This window comes from Amphiura filiformis, chromosome 15 (assembly GCF_039555335.1).
Source record: "Amphiura filiformis chromosome 15, Afil_fr2py, whole genome shotgun sequence".
Taxonomy (NCBI): domain Eukaryota; kingdom Metazoa; phylum Echinodermata; class Ophiuroidea; order Amphilepidida; family Amphiuridae; genus Amphiura; species Amphiura filiformis.
In genome coordinates, this window is record NC_092642.1 from 33,349,677 (window position 1) to 33,372,542 (window position 22,866).

The 22,866-nt window shown below is 35.9% G+C and overlaps 2 protein-coding genes and 1 long non-coding RNA gene across 3 annotated transcripts; all 3 read right to left on the reverse strand.

The window, feature by feature from the left end:
* Positions 1–1,552: 1,552 nt before the first annotated feature.
* LOC140172197 (uncharacterized) lies at positions 1,553–4,746 on the reverse strand. Its single transcript, XR_011861699.1, has 3 exons — positions 4,481–4,746; positions 3,694–3,732; positions 1,553–2,233 (listed from the first exon to the last, which is right to left on the reverse strand). It is a non-coding gene; the product is annotated as an uncharacterized lncRNA (long non-coding RNA).
* Positions 4,747–5,737: 991 nt separating this feature from the next.
* LOC140172198 (uncharacterized) lies at positions 5,738–11,551 on the reverse strand. The gene is made up of 4 exons (XM_072195516.1): positions 11,317–11,551; positions 8,902–8,949; positions 7,400–7,438; positions 5,738–7,260 (listed from the first exon to the last, which is right to left on the reverse strand). The coding sequence occupies exons 1-4, from the start codon at positions 11,423–11,425 to the stop codon at positions 6,947–6,949; spliced, it is 510 nt and encodes a 169-aa protein (XP_072051617.1). The 5' UTR covers positions 11,426–11,551; the 3' UTR covers positions 5,738–6,946.
* A 5,334-nt stretch (positions 11,552–16,885) lies between these two features.
* Positions 16,886–21,508, reverse strand: LOC140172199 (fatty acyl-CoA reductase 1-like). The gene is made up of 4 exons (XM_072195517.1): positions 21,425–21,508; positions 20,332–20,461; positions 18,550–18,668; positions 16,886–17,879 (listed from the first exon to the last, which is right to left on the reverse strand). The coding sequence occupies exons 1-4, from the start codon at positions 21,466–21,468 to the stop codon at positions 17,714–17,716; spliced, it is 459 nt and encodes a 152-aa protein (XP_072051618.1). The 5' UTR covers positions 21,469–21,508; the 3' UTR covers positions 16,886–17,713.
* Between the last annotated feature and the right edge of the window lie 1,358 nt (positions 21,509–22,866).

Consider the following 22,866-nt stretch of genomic DNA (forward strand, 5'->3'; position numbering starts at 1 on the left):
CCTCTGTCCAACCAAAATTGACCCCAAAACTTGTGTCGGTGAAATACCAAATATTTTGCTCGCTACGCGCGCACACTGTCCTCGTGAAGCCTTTTGGAAAGCTCAAAGACTTATATAGAGTCTCTCTAAAAATACACGCTATGTTACCATTCTCATCTTTTGAAGTGCAGAATAACGCTATTTTATGTATGGTATATGATTGAGGAAAATCTTGAGCCTAAAAACCTTGCTCCTGAGGAAGAAATCACAATTTGCACTCTCAATCGAGGGCAGGATGGGTGTATGCAAGTATTCACTTACGTGGGGGTGGGTGCGTAATGCTAATGGCCGGCTGAGTCCATGTTATACGGATGTGGCGCTTATACGGGTGTTGTTTATAACAAATCTCTAAATATTGGGTAGGTTTTCTTTTCTCAGAAAATCCTGAGATATGTGTCAATGTTTCTAAAAACATCACCCTAACAAAGCAAAATTTAGCCAATTAAGAGTTAAATTACTTGGAAACCAAGTGCATGTATAGGTCATGTTTACTTAAAACGGGATTCACTTTGATTTGCTAAAGAACAGTACTATCTTTTTTCACAAAGTGGCCAGAGGAGGGCGTGCATCTATTACTCTCATACCTGCTCATCTGCAATCTGCACAATATCAGAGCTCATATGTTTTAGTTAACTGTTACTTTCTATCTTACCCTTTAACATAATTAAAACAAATGCATGTTTACAATATTTTACTTAAATTCTCGTGTCAATTAAGTCTGTAAAACCAGTGTTGCGGAAAATATCTGTTGTTCAGCACTAAAGACAAATGAAGAGCTTTGTTTCAAAACCCCTTACATCCACTTTTGGCCAAATTGAGTTATTGGCATAATATTATAGTGTGGGTAAAAATACACATTTTGGTGGTTGTTTGACCTTCATACTACCTTCCTTCGGAGTTATCGCATATTTCCGTTTGGGAAATCTTAGGAATTTCCGGAAATCTGAACTTAAAATGAATATAGAATTGTTTTGTTTTAAATTTTTGATGTATAATGGTAGCCTGGAATGTTCTTTACCTATTAAAACCAAAAGGAACTGTTTTTGGGTCACTATGTTTGAAAAAATCATTTTAATTAACAAAAGGTGTAGCTTCGGAAATACCCAAAAATGCCATTTTCCCGAATTTAATTAAAAATTCATAATTAAAAAAGTAAATGAGATATTTCAATTTTTCTTTTTGATTTTCAAAGCATTAGTCAAGTTACATAATGTAGCACAAATAAATGGGCTCAAATTTGATTGCAAAGGTGGTTTCTAGAAAAGGGGTAAATTTATTTTGTTGCAAAACCCCTTACATCCACAAAAGGTGCGATATAAATGAAATAATAAAATAAATAGGAAGCCTTGAAAATTGTCCCAAACCTATTCTTTTAGTTTCTATTCATCAACACTTTATCCAATCCCAAATTGAATCAAATCGAACAAGTAATACTTGCACAATTAAAAAAAGCTGTTTTTCTCAAAAAGTCAAAAGTGGATGTAAGGGGTTTTGCAACAAAGCTCTTCAAATGTTGATGAATACACTTTTGGATGTCATCCTCTTATACTATTATTTACATGAATCACCTTTCTATCACTGCAAAAACAGCAGAGCAACACTTAATAAACACTTTAACACTTAACAAACACTTGTTTGTATACATATGTGAAGGTAAAGGATGTTAATATTTATAAGCACTAAAATAATGATGTTTATGTTTTTAACACAAGATAGTGTTAAAAAGCACATTTTTGTGTTAAAACATAAACATCTTCATATTTGTACGTGTTTTAGTGTTATTTTAATGAATTAACACCCTTACCTTCAATGTAGAAACAAGTGTCTATTAAGTGCTCAAGTGTTTATTAAGTGTTGCTCTGCTGTTTTTCCAGTGTTGCTCAATAGATACTTCGACTGTCTTTATTTTTGACTGGTCTTTTATGCTGCTAAAGCTCCTTCTGGTAAAGTTTCGTGTCCTTAGTCTCTCTGATGGTCTATTTGAATCCGAAAATATTGTGTTACTATCCAATTTATTATCTTAGCAGGAGGAAACATCAGGAATGTTATGCAATCAACCGGTGCTGTGTAGCGAACATGAAAAAACGGGCATTTTCATGACGTACTGCACGCCTCTTGGCATATATCCAGCAAATTGTCAAAAAAATCTCATATATTAGTAAGTATATGCTAGCTGTTTCTAAACCACGCAATACTGCAAAAATAAGAAGAAAAGACATGAATAAATGAATCAATGAATGAACGAATAATGAATGGGTGAGTGAGTGAGTGAGAGTGAGAGTGAGTGAGTGAGTGAGTGAGTGAGTGAGTGAGTGAGTGCGTGAGTGAGTGAGTGGGTGAGTGAGTGAGTGGGTGGGTGAGTGGGTGAGTGAGTGAGTGGGTGTGTGAGTGAGTGAGTGAGTGGGTGAGTGAGTGGGTGGGTGAGTGAGTGAGTGAGTGGGTGGGTGGGTGGGTGGGTGGGTGTAGTGGGTAGGTAAGTAATCTCATATATTAGTATGTGCCAGCTGTTTCTAAAGCACGCAATACTGCAAAAAGAAGAAGAAAAAAACATGAATAAATGAATCAATGAATGAACGAATAATGAATGGGTGAGTGAGTGAGTGATTGATTGAGTGAGTTAGTGAGTGAGTGAGCGAGTGAGTGGAGTGAGTGAGTGAGTGAGTGAGTGAGTGAGTGAGTGAGTGAGTGAGTGAGTGAGTGAGTGAGTGAGTGAGTGAGTGAGTGAGTGACTGACTGACTGTTATAAAACGGTGGGCATTATGTATACATTCTACTCTTGTTTGATATAGGCTATCTTTTGATTTACAGGCTGATTATGTGGGTGCTGCAAAATACATTTTACAGGAATTACTTGCACATTTCATTTTGTGCAAAAACAACCAAACTATTGGATTTCCAAAACAAGTCAACAATCGTTGGTAACAAAGGCTGGATCCTTTAAAACAATTTGAAATTATTAAAGAAAAGCGGACACGAAATTTGAAAAGTGGACACCGCATTATCACCGGACTGTCCTTACTTTAATAGTTTTATAATGTTAGTGAATGGAGACGCTCAATATGCATTGAATTTACCTTTAGGATATAACCTCACCATTCATTAACATCTTTAAACTTTTAAAGTACACACAGTTGGGTGAAAATACGGTGTCTGCTTTTCAAATCTTGTGTCCACTTTTCTTTAATAATTTCACATTGTTTTAAAAGGGTCTAGCATTTGTTATCAACCACTATTGACTTGTTTTTGAACTCCATAGTTTGTTCCTTTGTCAATTTTTTTAAAACTACATTTACACGTATAGCTGATTTTCTAAGTGAGTGAGTGAGTGAGTGAGTGAGTGAGTGAGTGAGTGAGTGAGTGAGTGAGTGAGTGAGTGAAACTGCAATGGTTGTAGGTTTTTGTTTTTTTAAATGGCGGCCATCTTGAAAATAAAAAATAAAAAGTCCCTCCTCCTCATCCTCTTTTTTTTGAAAACCTGGACGAGACATTTGTTGTTGTTTTTTTACTTGACTAATCATGCATAACTCGCAAACGCAAAATTGGAATCAACTAAAGAGGATGCTAGGATCATAAAACACACCTTTATCATTAATTTCATTTATTGCCTGACTAATTAGCAGTTTTAGGGCATGTTATATCAATATTTTTACATACCAAGACAGCAGTCAGTCCCAGAATGTTGACCCAGAGAATCTGTGGAAAAATTAATATAGCTTATTATTTTAACTTGATCATAATGATCGTCGTCTTCAAGATCATCGTCATCATGGGCATTGTCAATATGGGTTTAAATAACAGACCTGATGAGCCCTTTCAATAAAAAATGTTCTTTAGGCCATAATATCGCTATACAGTATATAGCTACTTATATTCGGTTTTAGGGGCAATAGATTCATTTGAGAACATGGAATTGGAGTTGAGTTGCATAATTTTTGACCAATGATTTCATCCGACTCTGAGGTTATCATGCATGGTTATACATTTTTCAAAAAATATTTTCCTATTTCGTTTGCTGAGAGGATTAGTTTGAGACAAGTTACGATTAAATCAATGCTTTTTGAAAATTTGGTGTATTTGCGATATTTGACGTTTGACCTAATCTACCTTGTACTAAGCATCCTATTGCAATACGGTATACCGTATGGCCATTGACATTCTTATTTATACTTAATACTAATCAGAGGAACAATTTGAGGCACATTACAACATGATGGGAGAAATTTTCAATTTTGTCCCATTACGGCCTTCGCATTCGACCCCTCGTGGGGACACATAGGGGGCATAGAAAAAAAATGGAACCAATTCTAGTTTATCATGCCAAAAAGCATTGATTGCACTAATGTACAAAGACAAAATGCCAACTTAAATATCACTACATCCACTGCGCCATGTACTATATATTATTATTAAATAGTGATGATATTGATTATGTTTGACTTACCAGCACTTGCGAGGCCACTAATGAAGAATTCTGTCATCCATAGGTACATGTAGATATAAATGATTGACCCCCTGATCAAACTGCATTTGTACCCAGCCATGTCCGTCAAATTGCTTAATGATGATGATTGAAGGAATTTATGTGGAAAACTTAACCAGTCTTTGGTCTTATTATGTTAATTTAAGGTGGTGTAATGTGTTCGATACAGCAACCAGCAATTTCTGAGTAGGCTATAGATCGATATTGATATTGCTTCTTGCAACATCTGAATAGAGGCCTTGCATGTGACGTATCATCCCGTAAATATGGTGGACTACTCAAATACATTCAACAAAAGCATGATTGCAATCTACCGTGACAGTTCGTCTCGCTCATATAACCCTGCACTACGATCGAATAGGTTGATGACAACATTTGATTGAATGGACTGCACTCCGCCATAACTACGGTGAAGGACACCGGTTCAAATCCTTTGTTTGGAGCCAATCGATAAAAGAATGCAGGGCCTCTATATGACGGCGTGTCGCGACATCGGCACCATGATCACGGGGGAAATCCCGAGTATACGACATCGCGACCTTGAGTGTATTGAACATGTTGAAGGGTGTGGTCCGATATTCCTATGTTAATTCTGTTTTCTATATTACATTGAGGCCTATAATTAAAACAACATGTTTCCACATTTTGAGTTGTATTGCTGCCGAAGCAAATGACAGCCCCTTTATTTGCTCTTACATGTATAATATTAATAATAGGCCTGTATAATAGTCGCGCGGCTTAACTTTAAAGGCAAAGGTAGGGAAATCCAAGGGAAAACGGTCTATAGTTGACACGACAACTCTATTTCAAAATATATCCCGGGAAATATATATATTACAGAATGCATGCAGAACTAGCCAAACAATCAATCAATCAGTCATTCAATCAATCAATCAATTAATCAATTAATCAAACAATCAAATTTATTTCCAAATTATCACAACAAAATACAACAAAACAGGTGATATGGGAGAGTGAGAAGAAAGCCAATAAGACGGTGATAGGCCTACAGGTCTACTTGATAATTTGTTCCCCGCTTCACTGTCAACATTTCCTATAAGGCCGTATAAAATTAATGTTTTGGTTCTCGTCCAGAGGATTCTCATGAATTGACGAGGGAGAGAGGGGTTCTCCAATGTAAAATAAGCGTTGTTAGTAGTTTTCGGTCATATTTCCAACAGTGCTTGAGGAAAGGAGAAGGCCTTTTTTAACGTGAGATTCTGAGGATCAGCCCCTAGAGTACCAAAAAAGTCTTGGAAGTGACCCATGTTCTTTAATAAACTATACATATTTATGTAGTCTTTGTCAAAGACCTCGCGATCCTAGGGGGCGAGCGGCGAAGCCGCAACAGCGAGCGCCGAAGTTATAGATGGCGCTCCCACGGTGCTCCAGGCAAAGCCTTGTTGAAAGGCTAATAATTATGTATGTGTATATCGGGGTGTATATAGGCCTAAGTCTAAAAATTTTTGAAAAACCTAAAAATCAAAAAAAATCGGACAAATCCCAGAACTTGAGGAGGGAGGGGACGAGAACCAAAACATTAATTTTATACAGCCTAAGTAGGCCTACAACAAAAACAACTTTTACAAACAGTTGCCAATGCTCTATTTGTAAACGGGTTTTTTTTTTCGTGGCCTTTGGGTATCTTTACTACATTAATAGGTTTAAAATAAATAATAATAACCGGGTTTTATTTGCGTTTATCTATAACATTGTTTGATACATCTCAAATAATAGGATTTACATGTTTATAATTCGGATAACTAACAGAACAAAATCAACAAAATATTAGAGAAATCATTTTGATTATAATTTTTACTTTTAAAATGGGATTCAGTTTTGATTTGCTAAAATACACAGAACCATTTATTATAAAATGGTCAGAAGAGGGCGTGCAAACTATTACTGTCAGTACAGGGCCCTGTGTCAGAACGTCATCAATCAGCACAATATCAGACTGCTCAATGCATGATAAAATATGTTGTTTCTCGTGTCAATAACATATGTAGAAATAGTGTGACAGGAGATGTCTCTTGTTCACATCAGTTAAAGTGGTAGTATGTGGCATTTAAGACAGACACATCGTATGCTAATTAGGGATAGGGGTTAGAGGTAGCCTATAGGGTTAGGGGTTAGGATAAGGGTTAGGGGTTAGGTTTGGGGTCATTTACCTATTCGGTAGGGCCTACCAATTCAAATCTACAAGTTGTAAACGTGTAACTCTTCATTAATCCCCTAATCTAAATAATTTAAACTGATTTAGGCCCTATGTTTGTTTTGGACTTAACGACCATGACTATAGGGCCTACTCCATCCAACACGCTTTAATAACAACAGGCCCTATATATTTTTAACGTAATGAAAATAGTAAATACTGTATCTCGACAGTCTTTATTTTCGCCTGGTCTTTTTTGTTGCAAAATCTTCTTAATCCCGGTAATCAGAAGAGCCGGTGGCTTGCATTGATCTCAAGATATCTGTGTTCTCCTCGTGTCGTCTTTGTTTCCGAAAATATTCTGTTACTCTCTTGTCTACCTTACTACCAATGTAATTTATTATCTTAACAGGAGGACACATCAGGAATAATAAGATATCAATCGGTATTGTGACGCAACACTTGCATTCGCAGCAGCCAGGATCCACTTCAACTTGCACGGCGTCCTTTTTGGCAAGAAACCACATCCCGAATAAGAGAAGCTCATATAGTAAGACTCCGCCAGCTATCAATACAATTTGCCATACTAAAAAATGAATGAATGAATGAATGAATGAACGAATGAACGAATGAACGAACTAACGAGTGAGTGAATGAAAATAAATTTTACAGGAATTACTTTCTAGTTTCACTTTCAAGAAAAATATTTTTACAATTTTACCTACCAGAGAAGTTGTCACTCTCAGGAAACTCACATGGTGAATCTGTGGAAAATGAAAAATAATGATTTAATAGCATCAAATATTTTGTCAACCCTTTAAAAAGGTCAGGTCTATTGCAAAAACAAGTTTATCTCTATTCGAAGAGAACAATTATTACATTACAATTTGACACTCGTTGCAATTTTTTTATGCGTATTTCTAATGAAAAAAAGAGAAATTGTGTGGGTAAACTTCGGGCTCGTACGTGTTCTTCCCCCGTTTGAAGTGAAATTAATTTTCAAGGCACCGGGCTATGACGCACGTAAATGAAGCGGACACTATATCATGCTCTCATATACTTGTGTGACAAGTTCGACATTAGCAACAATGAGTTGTACTATTATTTACCATAACAATGCTGCATAACAATATGATATGCAGACTATTGTTCTCTTTTCGGAAACAAAGCCCATGAGTATTGTTACTATGCGTTTGCTTTGTAATATTTCATCCAACTGAAACTATAATAACTATAGCACTGGGAAATCAAATACATGAGTTTGTGGACTTAACACGGTTCATATGCTAGTCTCAGATTGATCACGATGAAATTCTAAGCTCAAATTATTTATTTATTTTTTAGTCCTAATATTTCTCATGATATTGATATACATTGTAATATCACAATTTACTAATATATAAAAAAAGAAGCGGCTGATTTTATCCATATGTTTAAAAACCATTAAATTTGTAATACTTAATTTAGATTTTTTGTGTGAACAACAACAGTATGTATACGTTCTGTGCATTGAGAATGTTTATAGTCCCTTCTCGCAAAGCAGGCATAGTTATTTCATGACGTCAATTTTTTATGTCTCGTCTCTGTCTCGTTCGAAGGAACTCATCGCTTAAGTTTGTTTTTGCGGAATATCAATTTTAAACGTCTTATTTTCTCAAAAAAGGAGTCATTTTCATTGTCCTCATAATATTAGCTTGCCAATGATATGCCTATGATGTTGTTTTTGCAATAGACCTGCCCTTTAAATAAAAAAATAACATTATGTTAGAACATTTGCAGTAGGTGTTTTTTAATGCTATGGAAACGTTTTATGCCACTTATATGTCCTTTATATAACCCGGCATTTAAACGTTTTCTGACAACCTTTTCTAACCTTATGCGAATGAAGTCGAAAACGTTTTGTGTTTGCTGGGAAGTTGTAGGCTTTACCTCATGGTTTAGCAATAACTGGTTTAAACTCAAATACGGTTCTAAAATCAATGGTACCATAAAAAGTAAAACCTTGAATCGTGAGGGTCTTGGCTTTATTACGATATACCGGTACATGTATGGAACTGAAAATGTCAGCCTAAACCGACTATTAAACCGTGCTTCCCATATACTCATCTCCGACACAAGTAGGGCCTACCCCACCCCTAGAGCTCCCTAGAAACAAACGCACCCCACCCCTAAGCACAAAGTAGGCCTACACACTCTCTCACACGCTACCACTCACCCCGCCACTCACCTGTCTTGCTCATTGATGGTAGAGTGTCCAACTGTTTTCCTGTTTTTTCTGTGAACAGAATGAAAATGTTGATGCCGTTAAAAAACATTCAATGCCAAAAACTGATTGAAGTTTGCAAAAACTGATTGAAGTTTGCAAAAACTGATTGAAGTTTGCAAAAACTGATTGAAGTTTGCCTGACCCTCATGGTACACCGTATTCTTGAATTATAGCGAAAAAGTTCATGGTACAAATGCGCGCGAAAATGTTTTGCCAAATGGTGACATACGGTGTAAACGTGGAAAAAATAGGCAAATATGAGAAACATCAGAAGGCGTCAACATTGGGGGAGGGGAGGATTCCGAGGAAATGGTTTTATGGATTCATTCCTTCCCGCTCTACGCCAATTAAGATCGGCAAAACAATGATTAAGATTGTCAAAATATAATTGAAATTGTATTGCCATTCGTCTGTGTTCATGTTCATGATGGTATAAACTTACTTATACTTTAATCCTTATCATCTGCGATATATAAGATCGTCACAACAACGTACGTGTCATGAGTCGTCCACAGCGAGATTGAATTAAGAATAGTACTAGTAGTCCTGGTATTGATGTAGCATATTTCAGTGAATCTACCCAGCAAACATAAAACGATTTACAGAAGACGTTTAAATGTTTGGTAAAAGCGTATACATACACAGAAAACATTTTTGATAACTTGCTGCAAAACATTCTAACATAATGTTATTATTAAGTGCTGACAAAATATTTTGCAATGTTTGACAAAAATGTTTAGTAAACATTTTGACGACATTTTAAACTGTTGTAGTAGTGTTTTTCATATAAAATGTAAAAAATATTTTCATGACCTTTATACGAGGGTCAGTCAGTATGTTTTAAGAGTTGACTCGTGACGTCATATGTAGATTGTTTTCATGGCATTTCTCAATGATTACATAAACAATGTACCTTTGTCTTTCAAACAACACATGTAAAATTATATCATACACATGATTACATAACAGCATTAGCATAAAATCAATAGACTAGGGACACTGCCAAATCACGCAAAAAGGCGGGCCTTTTAAATTACAGCAAAGACACATGTTTAAAATGTTCGAGAACAGCAAAAGTACATGGTGTATATGGCTAGTTTTGGGCAGGAATAAACACTAGGTCCTCAGTTTGCATTTGGTAAAATATGAGACTTGCCATTAAACTTGGGTGGAAATGGGACGTCTGGAAACTTCAACAACTTTAGGGCTTGAATGGAAGCAACATTATTCTGCAAAAATGGCGAAAATGGAAAAGCAGTTATTACAAATGACATTAATTATCTCCAAAATGAAACAGATTAAAATATAATGACTGGTCACATGTGCGAGCTGGCACTCAGTGCGATGCACAGAGGTCGGTAATAAAACATCTTTGGTGCGATGATAACTGGTACAAAGCAAACAACAATCTGCGCATGCGTAGGTAGGATGACCGATACAACATGCTGAAAATGCACGAAATTTGCAAAATTCCATGTAAATAGGGCCTAAAATATTACAAAATGCTTTGAAAATTTTGATTGTAATATTCATATGAATTTTTATGGATGATCTCAACCTGAAATGAACAGAAAAGTTTTAAAAATAAATTTCTCATTCAAATGATGGCCTCTCTCTCTGTACCACTACTTTTTGTATAAATGTAACAATGGTAGAATAACAGTTATATTTTAATCACGGATTCAAATATTTTCTAGGGAGACTCCCGTTTTAATGTGTGGAGATTAGTCAACAGAACTGGCAAAAAAACTTAAATTTCCACGTTTCCTATTTTTGGCAATATCAAGATTTTTATAGAAAGAAAAGCCTTGTTTTTGTCAAAAATAAGACACATTTGACCACGCATTTTAAATAAACTAAAACATTTACAGCCCAACAAACATGGTTTAATGAACTGATAGTTTGTGTTCTATATAACTGTTCCAAAAGGCAGCATTCTCCATACTTTAATTCCCGAGAAAATGTAAAAAATAGAACAATACCTCATTTCAGCTTCTTATTTCCCTTAACAAAAACGACTCAATTTCACCAGGTGACTCTAGACCATTGATTTTATGCTAATGCTGTTACGTAATCATGTGTGTGATATAATTTTTAGATGTGTTGTTTGAACGACAAAGGTACAGTGTTTATGTAATCATTGAGAAATGCCATGAAAACAATCCACATATGACGTCACGAGTTAACTCTTATAAAACATACTGACTGCCCCTCGTAATTAAACCAGACAGTAATTAAAACGTTTTGACCAAAACCAAAACACGTTTATAACACGTTAATAACGTTTTGAAAATATTTTTGCGTCTGATGCATGCTGGGGAAGTGGCCAAATGCTAACTACGATAAAAAATGATCATGATGATGATGTTGACTTACCAGTACTTGCAAGACCGCTGACGAAGAATTCGGTTATCCATAGTAGGTACATGGGTACATGTAGATATTCGTACTCGTATAAATGATTGACCCCCTGATCAAACTGCATTTGTACCCATCAGCCATAATCCAGTATCTGTTCAAATGTCCCTCAAAATGCTTAATGATTAATGAATTTATTTGGGAAAAATACTAAGGTTGTTATATACAGCGCGGGATTTTCCAAACCTTTGTAGACTCGGGAATTCCCCGTGTTACATCATGGCTCGCTAGTCTCGGCGTGATAATTTAAAGATGTTGCAAGAAGCGAGGGCGGGATTCCAACACTACGCTATCGATCTATACTCATAAAGCCGAATAAAAATAATTTTCTCGGCCAATGAAATGCATTAATGATTTTTTTTCAGAAACGTAAGATAAAACCGTGCAGAGTTGTTTCGATGACCGAATTAAAATAATATAGGAATGAAATTGACTCATTTTGCGTAATTGTATTTATCTATTTATTTTGTATTGACAACTTACATACAATGATACAAAACCCAATATTTGATAAGCAAAATATTCAAGGGATGCTTCAAATGTAACACCAAAATCACAACTTTAGAGCGAGAGACAAAATCAATCACCCCAAAAACATGTTAATAACAGATGAAAGACCCAGCAATTGGTATAACATAACGTTTTGTATAAAAACACACTGTAACAACATTTTTTAAATGTTGCCAAAATGTTATTGTAAAATATTATTTGCAAACATTTGTGCAAATTTGGTTTTGGTATAACATAACGTTTTGTATAAAAACACAACATTTTTTATTGTAAAATATTTTTTACAAACATTTTTGCCAAATATTTTGTCGGCACTTAGATATAACAATATGTTAGAATATTTTGTTTTCAAAATATGTTTTTGAATTAATGTTATGAAAACGTTTCATACCCTTTATATACTTTTTATATGACCCGACAACCTTTTCTATAAACTTTTTCGAATAATGTCGAAAACGTTTTTGAGTTTGCTGGTCGAATTAAATTTAAAAACAAGAAATGTCTTTAAAAAAGACAATGCCTCCAAGATACCAGTGGGCACCTTTTGTTATTAGTTAAGGAGACACTTATAATGCTAGCTTTGAGGTAACGCTATTGGATATAGATTTTTGTCTGATTGAAATATGTGAGTCCATTCTCTCCTGATTACAAGACTGAAAATTTTATTTTAATCGGATATTCGGTTACCAAAATATATGGCCTGTCAAAATGGCGCGAAGTTGGCAACAAATTTCTTTAATTTTTGTTATGCAATGATGTCAGATAGGCCTTATTTTCTAATTATATATGCAAGAATTGTACAAAGTAGAATGTTCAGATCGGCTACAAAATAAGATATAAAACCCATGAATGCCTTTTTCCATGCAAATTTCCATTTGCATAATTAATTAGGGCCCTAATCAACTTTTCTAATAAGTGGCCCAAATTAATTATGCAAATTGAAATTTGCCAAGACGCAACCGTAATTTTGTAGTAGGTCTACAGTGTGTGTTCTACCCATGTACCATGCCTCAGTAGGCCTACTATAATAGCTCTTTTAATTGTATCTGAAATCTTTACTTTGCATAATTCATACATGTAATTAGAAAATCATCTGGCAACTGGACTTGTCAAAAATATAGAAAATAAAAAGAAAGTTGTTGCCAATTTTTTGTTTTGGGTTCGCACCATTTTGACAGGCCATATCTCAAGAACCGAATGTAATCTACAGGGCATAAGCTTTAACATATTATTTAAATAGAAAGAAAATCTAAATTTGTGCATTAGCCAATAGGGCCACGGTCACCTAAAGCCATCTTGCAATCTTGCAGATAATTCTGATGTATGAAATAAGACCTTCAAACTTTCAGATATGAAGAGTTCCAGATGCAGGCAGCCGTTTCTGTTTTTAAATGCATATATAAATAAATAAATAAATAAATAAAGTAATTTATATAGCGCATTATGCCAGGCCTCAATGCGCTGAACAGAGAACTAAACTTACAAATATATGCAAAAACTACAAAAGTACATATTCAAATAGGCATAATACAACCAATACAAATTAAATTATAGTAAACACATTTAAAAAAAATATATATAAAGCAATATTACACTTGATAAGAGCAACAGAATAGCATATTATAATGAACAAAAGCATGATAATTATAAACAACACACTTAAATCCAAATCACTACTCGAATCCCCAGGAATATGCCCAAGTTGTATCAAGAGTCATTTCTCGTGGAATTTTTGACTGAAAATTACGATTGTAACGTTTCAGAGTAACAAATTTTCGTATCAGATTTTTTTATGCCTGTTTATTATATTTTGTATTCAGGACTAAAATAATATTAATATTATTATATTTAGGGGGGTCTTTTTATAGGCCATTTCTCTTTTGTATGTGTAATTGAATAAAAAATCAAAAACATTATTGTTTTGTTTTGTTTCCTTCATTTGTGCTTTGTCTTGCATCGAAAGGGCCAATATCAACACCTTGTTTGTGAGAAGTATTGTGTGGGAAAGATGATTCTTGCATTTTATTTTTATTTTTATCTTAACAAACAAAAGCAGCAAATTTCTCAGTCAAAGTCTTGAAACGGTCATGGGTATGCATGCAAAAATATTGCAACAGTACCGTACTCAGTAGAACATAAAACACAACCACGCATGGGAATTGGGGAAGCAAATACTTTAAAACGAATTATTCCGAATTATATCAACGCAATAAAATTGCAATATTTTAGTACATGTATTTGAACAGCAATGCCCGGGCAGCAATGAAAAGCCGGCCATAGGCGCGGCTAGGCGTATCATACCATACATTGCAGTTCAAATGCATCGGATCATGATTGTGGCCTAGTCGAGCCTAGCATGCATGCCAGTCGGTCTGCTGACTCGCCGCGGCACAAAAATACCTCCAATTTTGCACAAAACAATCCATGATGTCAAATTATCACATCCCAAGTGTCGCCATGAACGTCAGCTTCAACTTCTCCAGCCAAAGTTTTTGCATTAATAACCAGGTTTCATGTAATCATGAAATTAAGCCTTGTTTGATGTGTATTCCCATTGCCACAGCACAACGGTTTGCCAACTTGTCTTCAACGATAAAGCTGCTGATCACACCGAAGGCTGATGAGCGCTGAGGCTACAACCTATAATTAAAGACCGAATGAAAAAAAGACTAGTTTGCGTCTGACGTCATGACAAAGGCGCGCCGTGATTGGTTGCTGACCTGCGCAGTATGGCATTTTTGGTCTGGTTTACAGGACGGCATACGCAAGCTAGTCTTTTTAATTCGGTCTTCAATTATACAACATATGAGTTTGAAAATATTCTAATGCATAATTCATTAACTTGATAGACCCACGCCATTGGCGCCACGTGCTAGGCGTTTCTAGAATCCCTATAGAATAAGATTAATTTTAATGCTAATTTATTGCACATGCTGAGGAAGCGTGATTACCTTTTGAACATTCGGAAATGGCGATAGGCGAATTTATGTATGGCGCAAAGAGGTGGGGGATATATATTGGGCTCTCGATATTGGGCGGAAATTAGAGTACTTGTCAGAATATAAATTTGTACAATCGGCCTATATGCCGCGCAATGTACGGCATTTTAGGTGTAAATTTCAAAGCATACTACCTCCTGCGGAGGCAGAAGAGGCAGAAAAATATATAGGAGAGAGAAAACGTAGAGGTACCGACTAAAGGATGTAGGATTGGACTGCCAATTTGAAGGGCTAAAGAAAACGTTAATTTAAGGTGGTACTACACCCCTTGATACATTTGTGACTATTTTGCATTTTTCTCAAAAAATAATAACACACTGGTAACAAAAGTTATGTATATTATAGGGGCAATGAATCCAGTTACTACACTGGAATTTCAGTGACTCAAGGCAAGCGGTAGGCCTACGTTATGTAGGCCTATGATAAGAAAAGAGGTACCGCTAGAAATGTACCTCATATCTTAACATATATAATGATTCACTGAAATTTCAGTGAAGTAATTGGATTCCTTGCCCCTAACATAATATAATAAATAATAATAAACATAACTTTTTGTTACCTTTTTTGTATAGTTATTTTTTGAAAAAAATGCAAAATTAATCACTAAAATTATCATGGTAAAATGCTAACAATTGAAGAAATTTGAAATAAAACTATACTGCTCAATCAATCAATTTTATTTGACAATACTGCACATACAGTGGGGTCACAACAGACGAACAAACAAAGAACTAATACTCTAATACTAATGTATTGATATGAATGTGTACAAAAACGTCAATCATAGCAACTTCCTAACACCAAAGCTTTTTTACCTATATGACCGCTTGCAAATCAAAGGTAAGGCACCCGATGAATCAACCTTCCTTTTACGCGCAACCATCAATCATCACAGGCTGTGGGAAGTTGATCGTCAGACGCGAACTAGTCTTTTTAATTCAGTCTCAGATTATAAGACAGTTTTGGCCTCTCTACTATACTGCGCCAATAAAGTATCCTTACAGTTGGAAAAATAATCACAATTCCCAAACTGAACAATATTGGGGTAAATTTGTTTTTTTAATAGATGCACTAGCTAATCCTGCACATTATGACCCCACATTGAATCGAATGTGACTTCAAGAAGCAGAGTTACAAGCATTTGATTAGACGAAGGTCCAGTTTTGAAAGTGACAAACTGGCCTATTCAAAACTCCACAGACTAGACATGCTGTTTGAGAGTGGTGAATGGCTAATTTATGCGTTTGGCTTTAATTTAAAACAAAAGGAACAAAAGAAAACCGAAACAAAAGAACTGACAAATAACATGAAAGTTATGAAAAGTACAGAGAAGCAAAAACTGAAATAAAACCTGCTTTAAATACCGCTTCATTGAAGAAACTGTGTTGTCTCTTTGTTTTGCTTGTTGGAATCATTTTGCGCCTTGTATAGGCCAGTTTGTCACTTTTAAAACTGGACCTTCGTCTATTCAATTGCTTGTAACTTTACTTCCTGGGGTCACATTGGATTCAATGTGGTGTCATAAGATCTCACACCACCAAATCAGAGTCCCATAGAGATATGTGCTAAATTTGCCTTAAGAAAACGTCATTTTTTCTTCACAGGAGCGACTCAGTTTTAAGCGACAGCTATGATGGTTGAAATCAGCCCTTGCCTGATCCCTCTGGCTGGGAAAAAATATAGGTTGACCGTCATTATTGTTTACGACTGGCCCTCAAAGTCTACGATGTCTGGGAATTTCCTATTTTTCAGGCAAAACCATGCCGGTGTTTCTGTAAAGAAAAGGCTGCTTAAAATCATTAAAAGTTATTCGATCTCTCCCATCTGTGGTACACTTGCAGGAATTAATATTACTAATCATGACCAATCCAAATTTGGCTAAAATTATGCAAATTTCTGCTCATTTTAATGCTTAAATTCAGAATCAATGGGTTTTTCTGAGAAGTGAAATTCAAGGGCGCACAACCATATATACTATTTGGTGGTGTGAAATCTGAATGTGCAGAATTAGATAATGCATCTATTAAAAAAACAAATTTAACCCAATATTGTCCAGTTTTGAAATTGTGATTATTTTTTCCAAGTGTAAGGATACTTTATTGGCGCAGTATATATACGGCGTCATTGACACGCAATTGGTGCGTTCGACAAACACGGCACATGGACAATATAAAAGCAATTCTTATTGGTAACATTCCTGTGAATGGATTGTTTTTAAGCTGACACGACGTCATCATGGCTTTTTGCCAAGAGTCAAGAAATCATAGGCTTTGAAAACTCAAGATGACGTCATTTAAATTCGCTATGGTATGATGTGACATCACGCTCATCCTTTGGATAGAATCGGTGCAAGTCATTCACAAGCCTGAAAAAAGAATAGTCATCCTGACGTCATCTTATGATAAACCCCCCGGGGGGGGGGGGTCACTCCCATTGTGGCCTGTACACCATCGGCGATAATGAAAACGCGTAAAAAGGGTAGTTTTTTCGTGGGTAGGCACGATACGCGCGTATCGTGTTTAGGGTGTCAAAAACATGAAAAATTGGAAAAAAGGGTAGCAAAATTGCAATTGCTAATACGCGGAAATGAAATTTAGGGTATGAAATTTGATGCAAGGAATGAAATCCCTGTATATGGTGTTAAATCAGGCACTTAGGGTATCGTTTTAACCAAGGGTTAAATCCTTGTTTAGGGTGCTTTTCAAAAGTTGATTATCGCGGATGGTGTACAGGCCACAATGGGAGTGAACCCCGGGATAAACCCAAGTACTCAAGTTTTGATAGGTTTGAATTCACGTGACATCATAGTCTATTTGGCAATAATTGTTTGTTACATTCATTATAGCTTAAGCCTTTAGCATAGGTACGGATGTCTTGAAGAACCGCATGACTTGGAAGACTGTGTGAAGAATTAAGTACCAGATGTTTCGTGCCATCTGTGAGTTGCTGAGTAGTAATCTACATAGTGCTGTAATGATTACTGTGTTTATAAGCCAACGTAGCATACGCATTCTGAAAATGAAACAATAAATAATAATAATAATAATTAATTGACAGTCGAAACAATATTGGAGCTATTTGTGTTGACTTAAGCAAGGCATTCGATCTGGTTAATCATAAGATTCTAATAAATAAGCTGTATTCTGTAAGCATTAAGGGTATTGAGAACAACTGGTTTAAATCATGGAACAACCGAACCCCATGTTTTTGGCATTGATACTGCATCAACCCCGCCCAATACTATTTTATTAGGTGTTCCACATGGATCTATCCTTGGGCCACTTTTATTCCTACTTTTCATCAACGATATGCCTGATAATTTAAATCATTCTATTGTTGACATGTATGCGGATGACACCCTAATTTACGTTTACCATTAACATGTTAATGTGATAAGATGTCTGAATGAAGATCTTGTGTTACACAGCAACAACTGAGTATATGATAACCATTAACCAAGCCAATGTTAACAAAATCAAAGTTCAGAGCATATCTTTAATTGTTCCGGTTTCACTGGGACATTTGTGCGTAAAGCGCACCGAAACTTTCCAATTTTAGATTATTTTCGCTCAATATGAATGTAAATCGTGGTATTTGACGGAGCCGTAGGCCTACGTGTCCCCCCCCATGTCCCCGCTTCCGCCGCCTATGTGTGTGATGTGCTGCGTGTTCATACTCTCACCTGATTAACTGTCTTCTTGTTGCTCCCGAGTCTTCCTTGAGTACAAATTGTTTTATCCCTCGAACGTAAGTCTGTAGGTATTCCCTCCAATCAAGGGGCCTAGCATCCATAAAGAATTCCTGATAGAATAATAAGGAAAAACACCGGAGTCATTAATCAACCAACGATCATTATTATATAAATTTAATAAATTCAACAGTTATTGGGAAAATGGTGATAAGTCTACTTGTTCTTTCTTTTAGACTGTTCATTATGTTAATTGATTGTATTCAGGGCTAGAGTTTTCGTGTTGACAGATTGCAGTGCATTCTAAATATGCTCATATAAATTTATTAAAATATCGCTGCTACAATGGTATGCCGCGCCGAACCTCTTTTTACACCACTATGCCTAGAAGCAAACAATCCACAATATAAGTGTTAATATTTTAAGAGCAGTATTGGAGTACGATATAGGAATTTTATATTATTACTTGTCTATCATAAAAAAATACTTCACATTATATATTGTATCTTCAACGATTCAACATTGATATGGGCTTTATGTCCCTTATCCTAGCTAGCTATTCGCCGTAGCAATGATGATGTAACAGGTAACTACCACAGCAATAGGTTTAAACAATTTTTTAATATATCGCACTGCACTACTATGTTCACGCAGTACCTGTGCATTAAACCATGTAAAAATACCTAGGGATAAAGACCTGGATTGTAATTCTTTAGAATATTCACATCATGCTGATCACTTAATTGCACCTGTAAGATTAGTATATTTGAAAAGAGCAGTATGACATACACAGGTGATGAGTGCTACCTGCTTCTACGGCGAATAGTGGCCTGAATATTGATAGTGAGCTTGTCACCTGTTTATATATGTTTTTTTGCATGTGTATATATTTAATTGTTGCTTAACAGTGTATGCAAACAATGTTTTTAGTATGTGTAATGTAAGTTGTAATTTAAGATGTAATTTTTAAAGTCTCTTTGTACAGCGCCTTGATCTCATTGATAAGGCGCTTCATAAATGCTGTTTAATAATAATAATAATAATAATAATAATAATATAATAATATAATGATAATAATAATAATCCCGGGAATACTGATATACAACAAACACTTTGGTCCGATTTCTCGAAGCTGGGCTTGTGGTCAGGCTTCCTAAACCAGCAGGCTATCCCTATACCAATCCATTTTATTGGTTTATCTTTCTAGTGTATGGTATTAATTGTAAGCACCGTATATGACTAATTGGGCTTATAAGCCTGATGGTTAAGGTAACCCAACTTTGGAGGTGACGCGTATGTAGGGCTGTTAAGACCCCCTTTTTCATCATAGCTCTCACCCAAAGACCCCATATTTTTTACGAACACATGCTCTGTCACCCAAAGACCCCATATTTTTCCATTTGATATGTCACCCAAAGACCCTTACAAGTTCAATTTGAACATCAACTTTCATTTATCACTGATTTTGTTACTTATTTTTAATTTTCGAGGTTTCTGTGGCGCTGTTTCGGCTCTCACCCAAAGATTCCATTTAAAAAAAGGTCATGTTCTCACCCAATGACCCCATATTTTTTACATTTTGCTGTCACCGAATGCCACAATCGTGCTCTCACCCAATGACCCCATATTTTTTACATTTTGCTCTCACCGAATGCCCCTTAGTGCGAAAGTGCCAGCCCGACACCTATATCCATTTCAAATTGAAGTGCCCCCCCCCCCCGGAGGTAGCCTTACAGTAATGGTTCGGGAAACCGGCACTAGTAGTAGGGGGCCTACCTTTCTGTCCGTTTCTGGTATCGTTTCTAAGAGTTTCTCGTAATTGCTATGGCTCCATGCCCACTCATTGCAGGTGAAGTACTTAAGTAGATACATGCTTGTCATCATATGATCATATGTCTTTAACATTCTGAAAAGAAGATACAAATGAGGTAAACTCGTGCAAGGAACTGGTCTATCGTAACACACAGTCGGACATAAGTTATGACGCTGCTCAAAGGTTGTCTGATCAATTTCACACATCACTTCAAAACAGCAACACTGCTGATGAAGTCAACCGATGGTTGACGAAACCTCCAGAAACGTACGTTTTGACTGGTCTTGATGTGATGAAATTCCTAATGTTATGGATAAGCTGATAAATGTATTCAAGGAATTTCAACTCGGCTCTATCATTCTTCTTCTGCCTTGTAAAGTGCCTACCTCATATGTATGAGTATTATCGCACTGTGTACAGACAAGCTGTACTTATTTTTACTCTGGAACCTAGAGTAGATGAGTGTATTTTGAAGTACAGTCAACAGTACCGGGATGATCCCCTCCTCTTTTCGAATAGCCTGTGACGTTCTTTAACGTGCACACTACATTAATGTGAGAAAATATGCATGTACACGGGACCGACAGCTTAAAGTGCCCTCCGAAGCACTAAGCAAGTAGAGTGAAGTGCCTTGCTCAAGGACACAAAGAGCCGGACCTGGGATTCGAACCCTTGACCCTTGGATTCACAGTCCTACGCATTAACCGCTAGCATAAGCGAGGGAGTGCGATGAAAAAAGTCCTATACCAACAGCCTGTATATGAGATTGTGGAAATGAAATAGAGCAAAGGAATGTATAAAGGGTATGGAGATTATTTCTGGATATGAAGAATGAGAGTACGTAGCTAAAGCTATAATATACATGGACGCTGTTTTATGAATGTGAGAAAACGCGTACTGTTAATTCACATCATTACAATGGTATAAGTCGTGTTCACACAGTCGGACGTAAGTCACTTATTACCGGTAACAAGTCACTTATTACCTGTAGTAAGTCACTTATTACCGGTAATAAGTGACTTATATCCGATAATGTGAACACGACTTGAGGCTTACCTTGCTCTCTTCCCCATCATTTTCACGAAGAGATCACACAACATGTATGGGATTTTACACCCAACGAAATTCACACACCTGAATAGTAATCTGCAATAACAGACAAAATAATAGGAAAAGATGTCATAATAATATGAATAAATTTCGGATTTTATATAGCGCATTTTTCCAGAGGATTCAAAGCGCTGTAATTTCGGTGTGTGGTGAATCATCACAATCAGATCGCATCATCAACTAGGCTGGTTGCAGTAAATGCCTTATTCTGTCGTAAATACACGGCGTTCGACTGAACCACTAGCATGCTATGTTAACACATTACACTACATCTATGACAATGACAAAGGTATTTACCAAAATCTGAATTTTGATGATTTTTACGATTGTCCGGATGAGCAAATCACTGAATGGGCCTTTAAATAGCGCATAATCTTGAGCGCATGCGTCAATTTCAATTAATCCTATGAACAAAATAAAGAGAATGATACTAACGAGGATTCACCTCCTCATCATTACACACATTGTATCTTCATTTTCATTAATTCATGAAGTTTGGTTGTCATTTAGGTCAATTAAATGTGTGCCTAGCTCAAAAATGTTAAAATTCAAAATTATATCAATAGCTGCAAGATCTGCATTATGCAATGTAATGTGTATACGGGAAACAATAATTGTCAGTAGTATCTTGGTGTGGAATAAGTAGTTTAAAACGTTATCTTATGCATTACATTTGATAGGAAATTAACCCTGTTGCAACTCACTTTATTATGCTTCATCCAAATACCATCGGATTTAATGAGGTACACCATGCAATCCGATGCCCGGTGGAGTCCGATAGTATCAGGCGCAACATAACATTAAAGGAGTTCCAGGGACGTGTTAGATTTATTTAAAAAAAATTAAAGTTACGGTTTAATTTTTCGAGAAAACAATTTACATCATTGAATAATAACCTTTAATGCCCCAAATCAATTTTCAATGTTATGTATAAAATAACACGTGGCGATGTGATGTGACATAAACTTTAGACTTTAGACTGTAGGTTTATAACACATTACATTGCCCTTAAGTAATCAATATGGTGAGTTGATTCAAATGTGTGATTGTACCGTTTCATTACAAAGATATTGCCAAATATAAATATATATATTTATATTAAACCATTGTGTGTTTTATACAACAAACTGGTACTGTTTTTACTTATTATCTACGACTCTATATAATACATATATATATATATTATATATATAGCTAGTGGTCTGATATCATGTTGCTGTTGTTTGGATTCTAGGACAATTGACCTTAGTTGACGATGATTGACACATTCTCGATGGACTGACTTGTGTTGCTGAAGGTCTAAACTGGAATAGAGCTGGACCATTCAGCCATATTCAGGCCACTGAATAGCAGCTTATAGAATAGTCTACGACGTCTTTTTTTATATA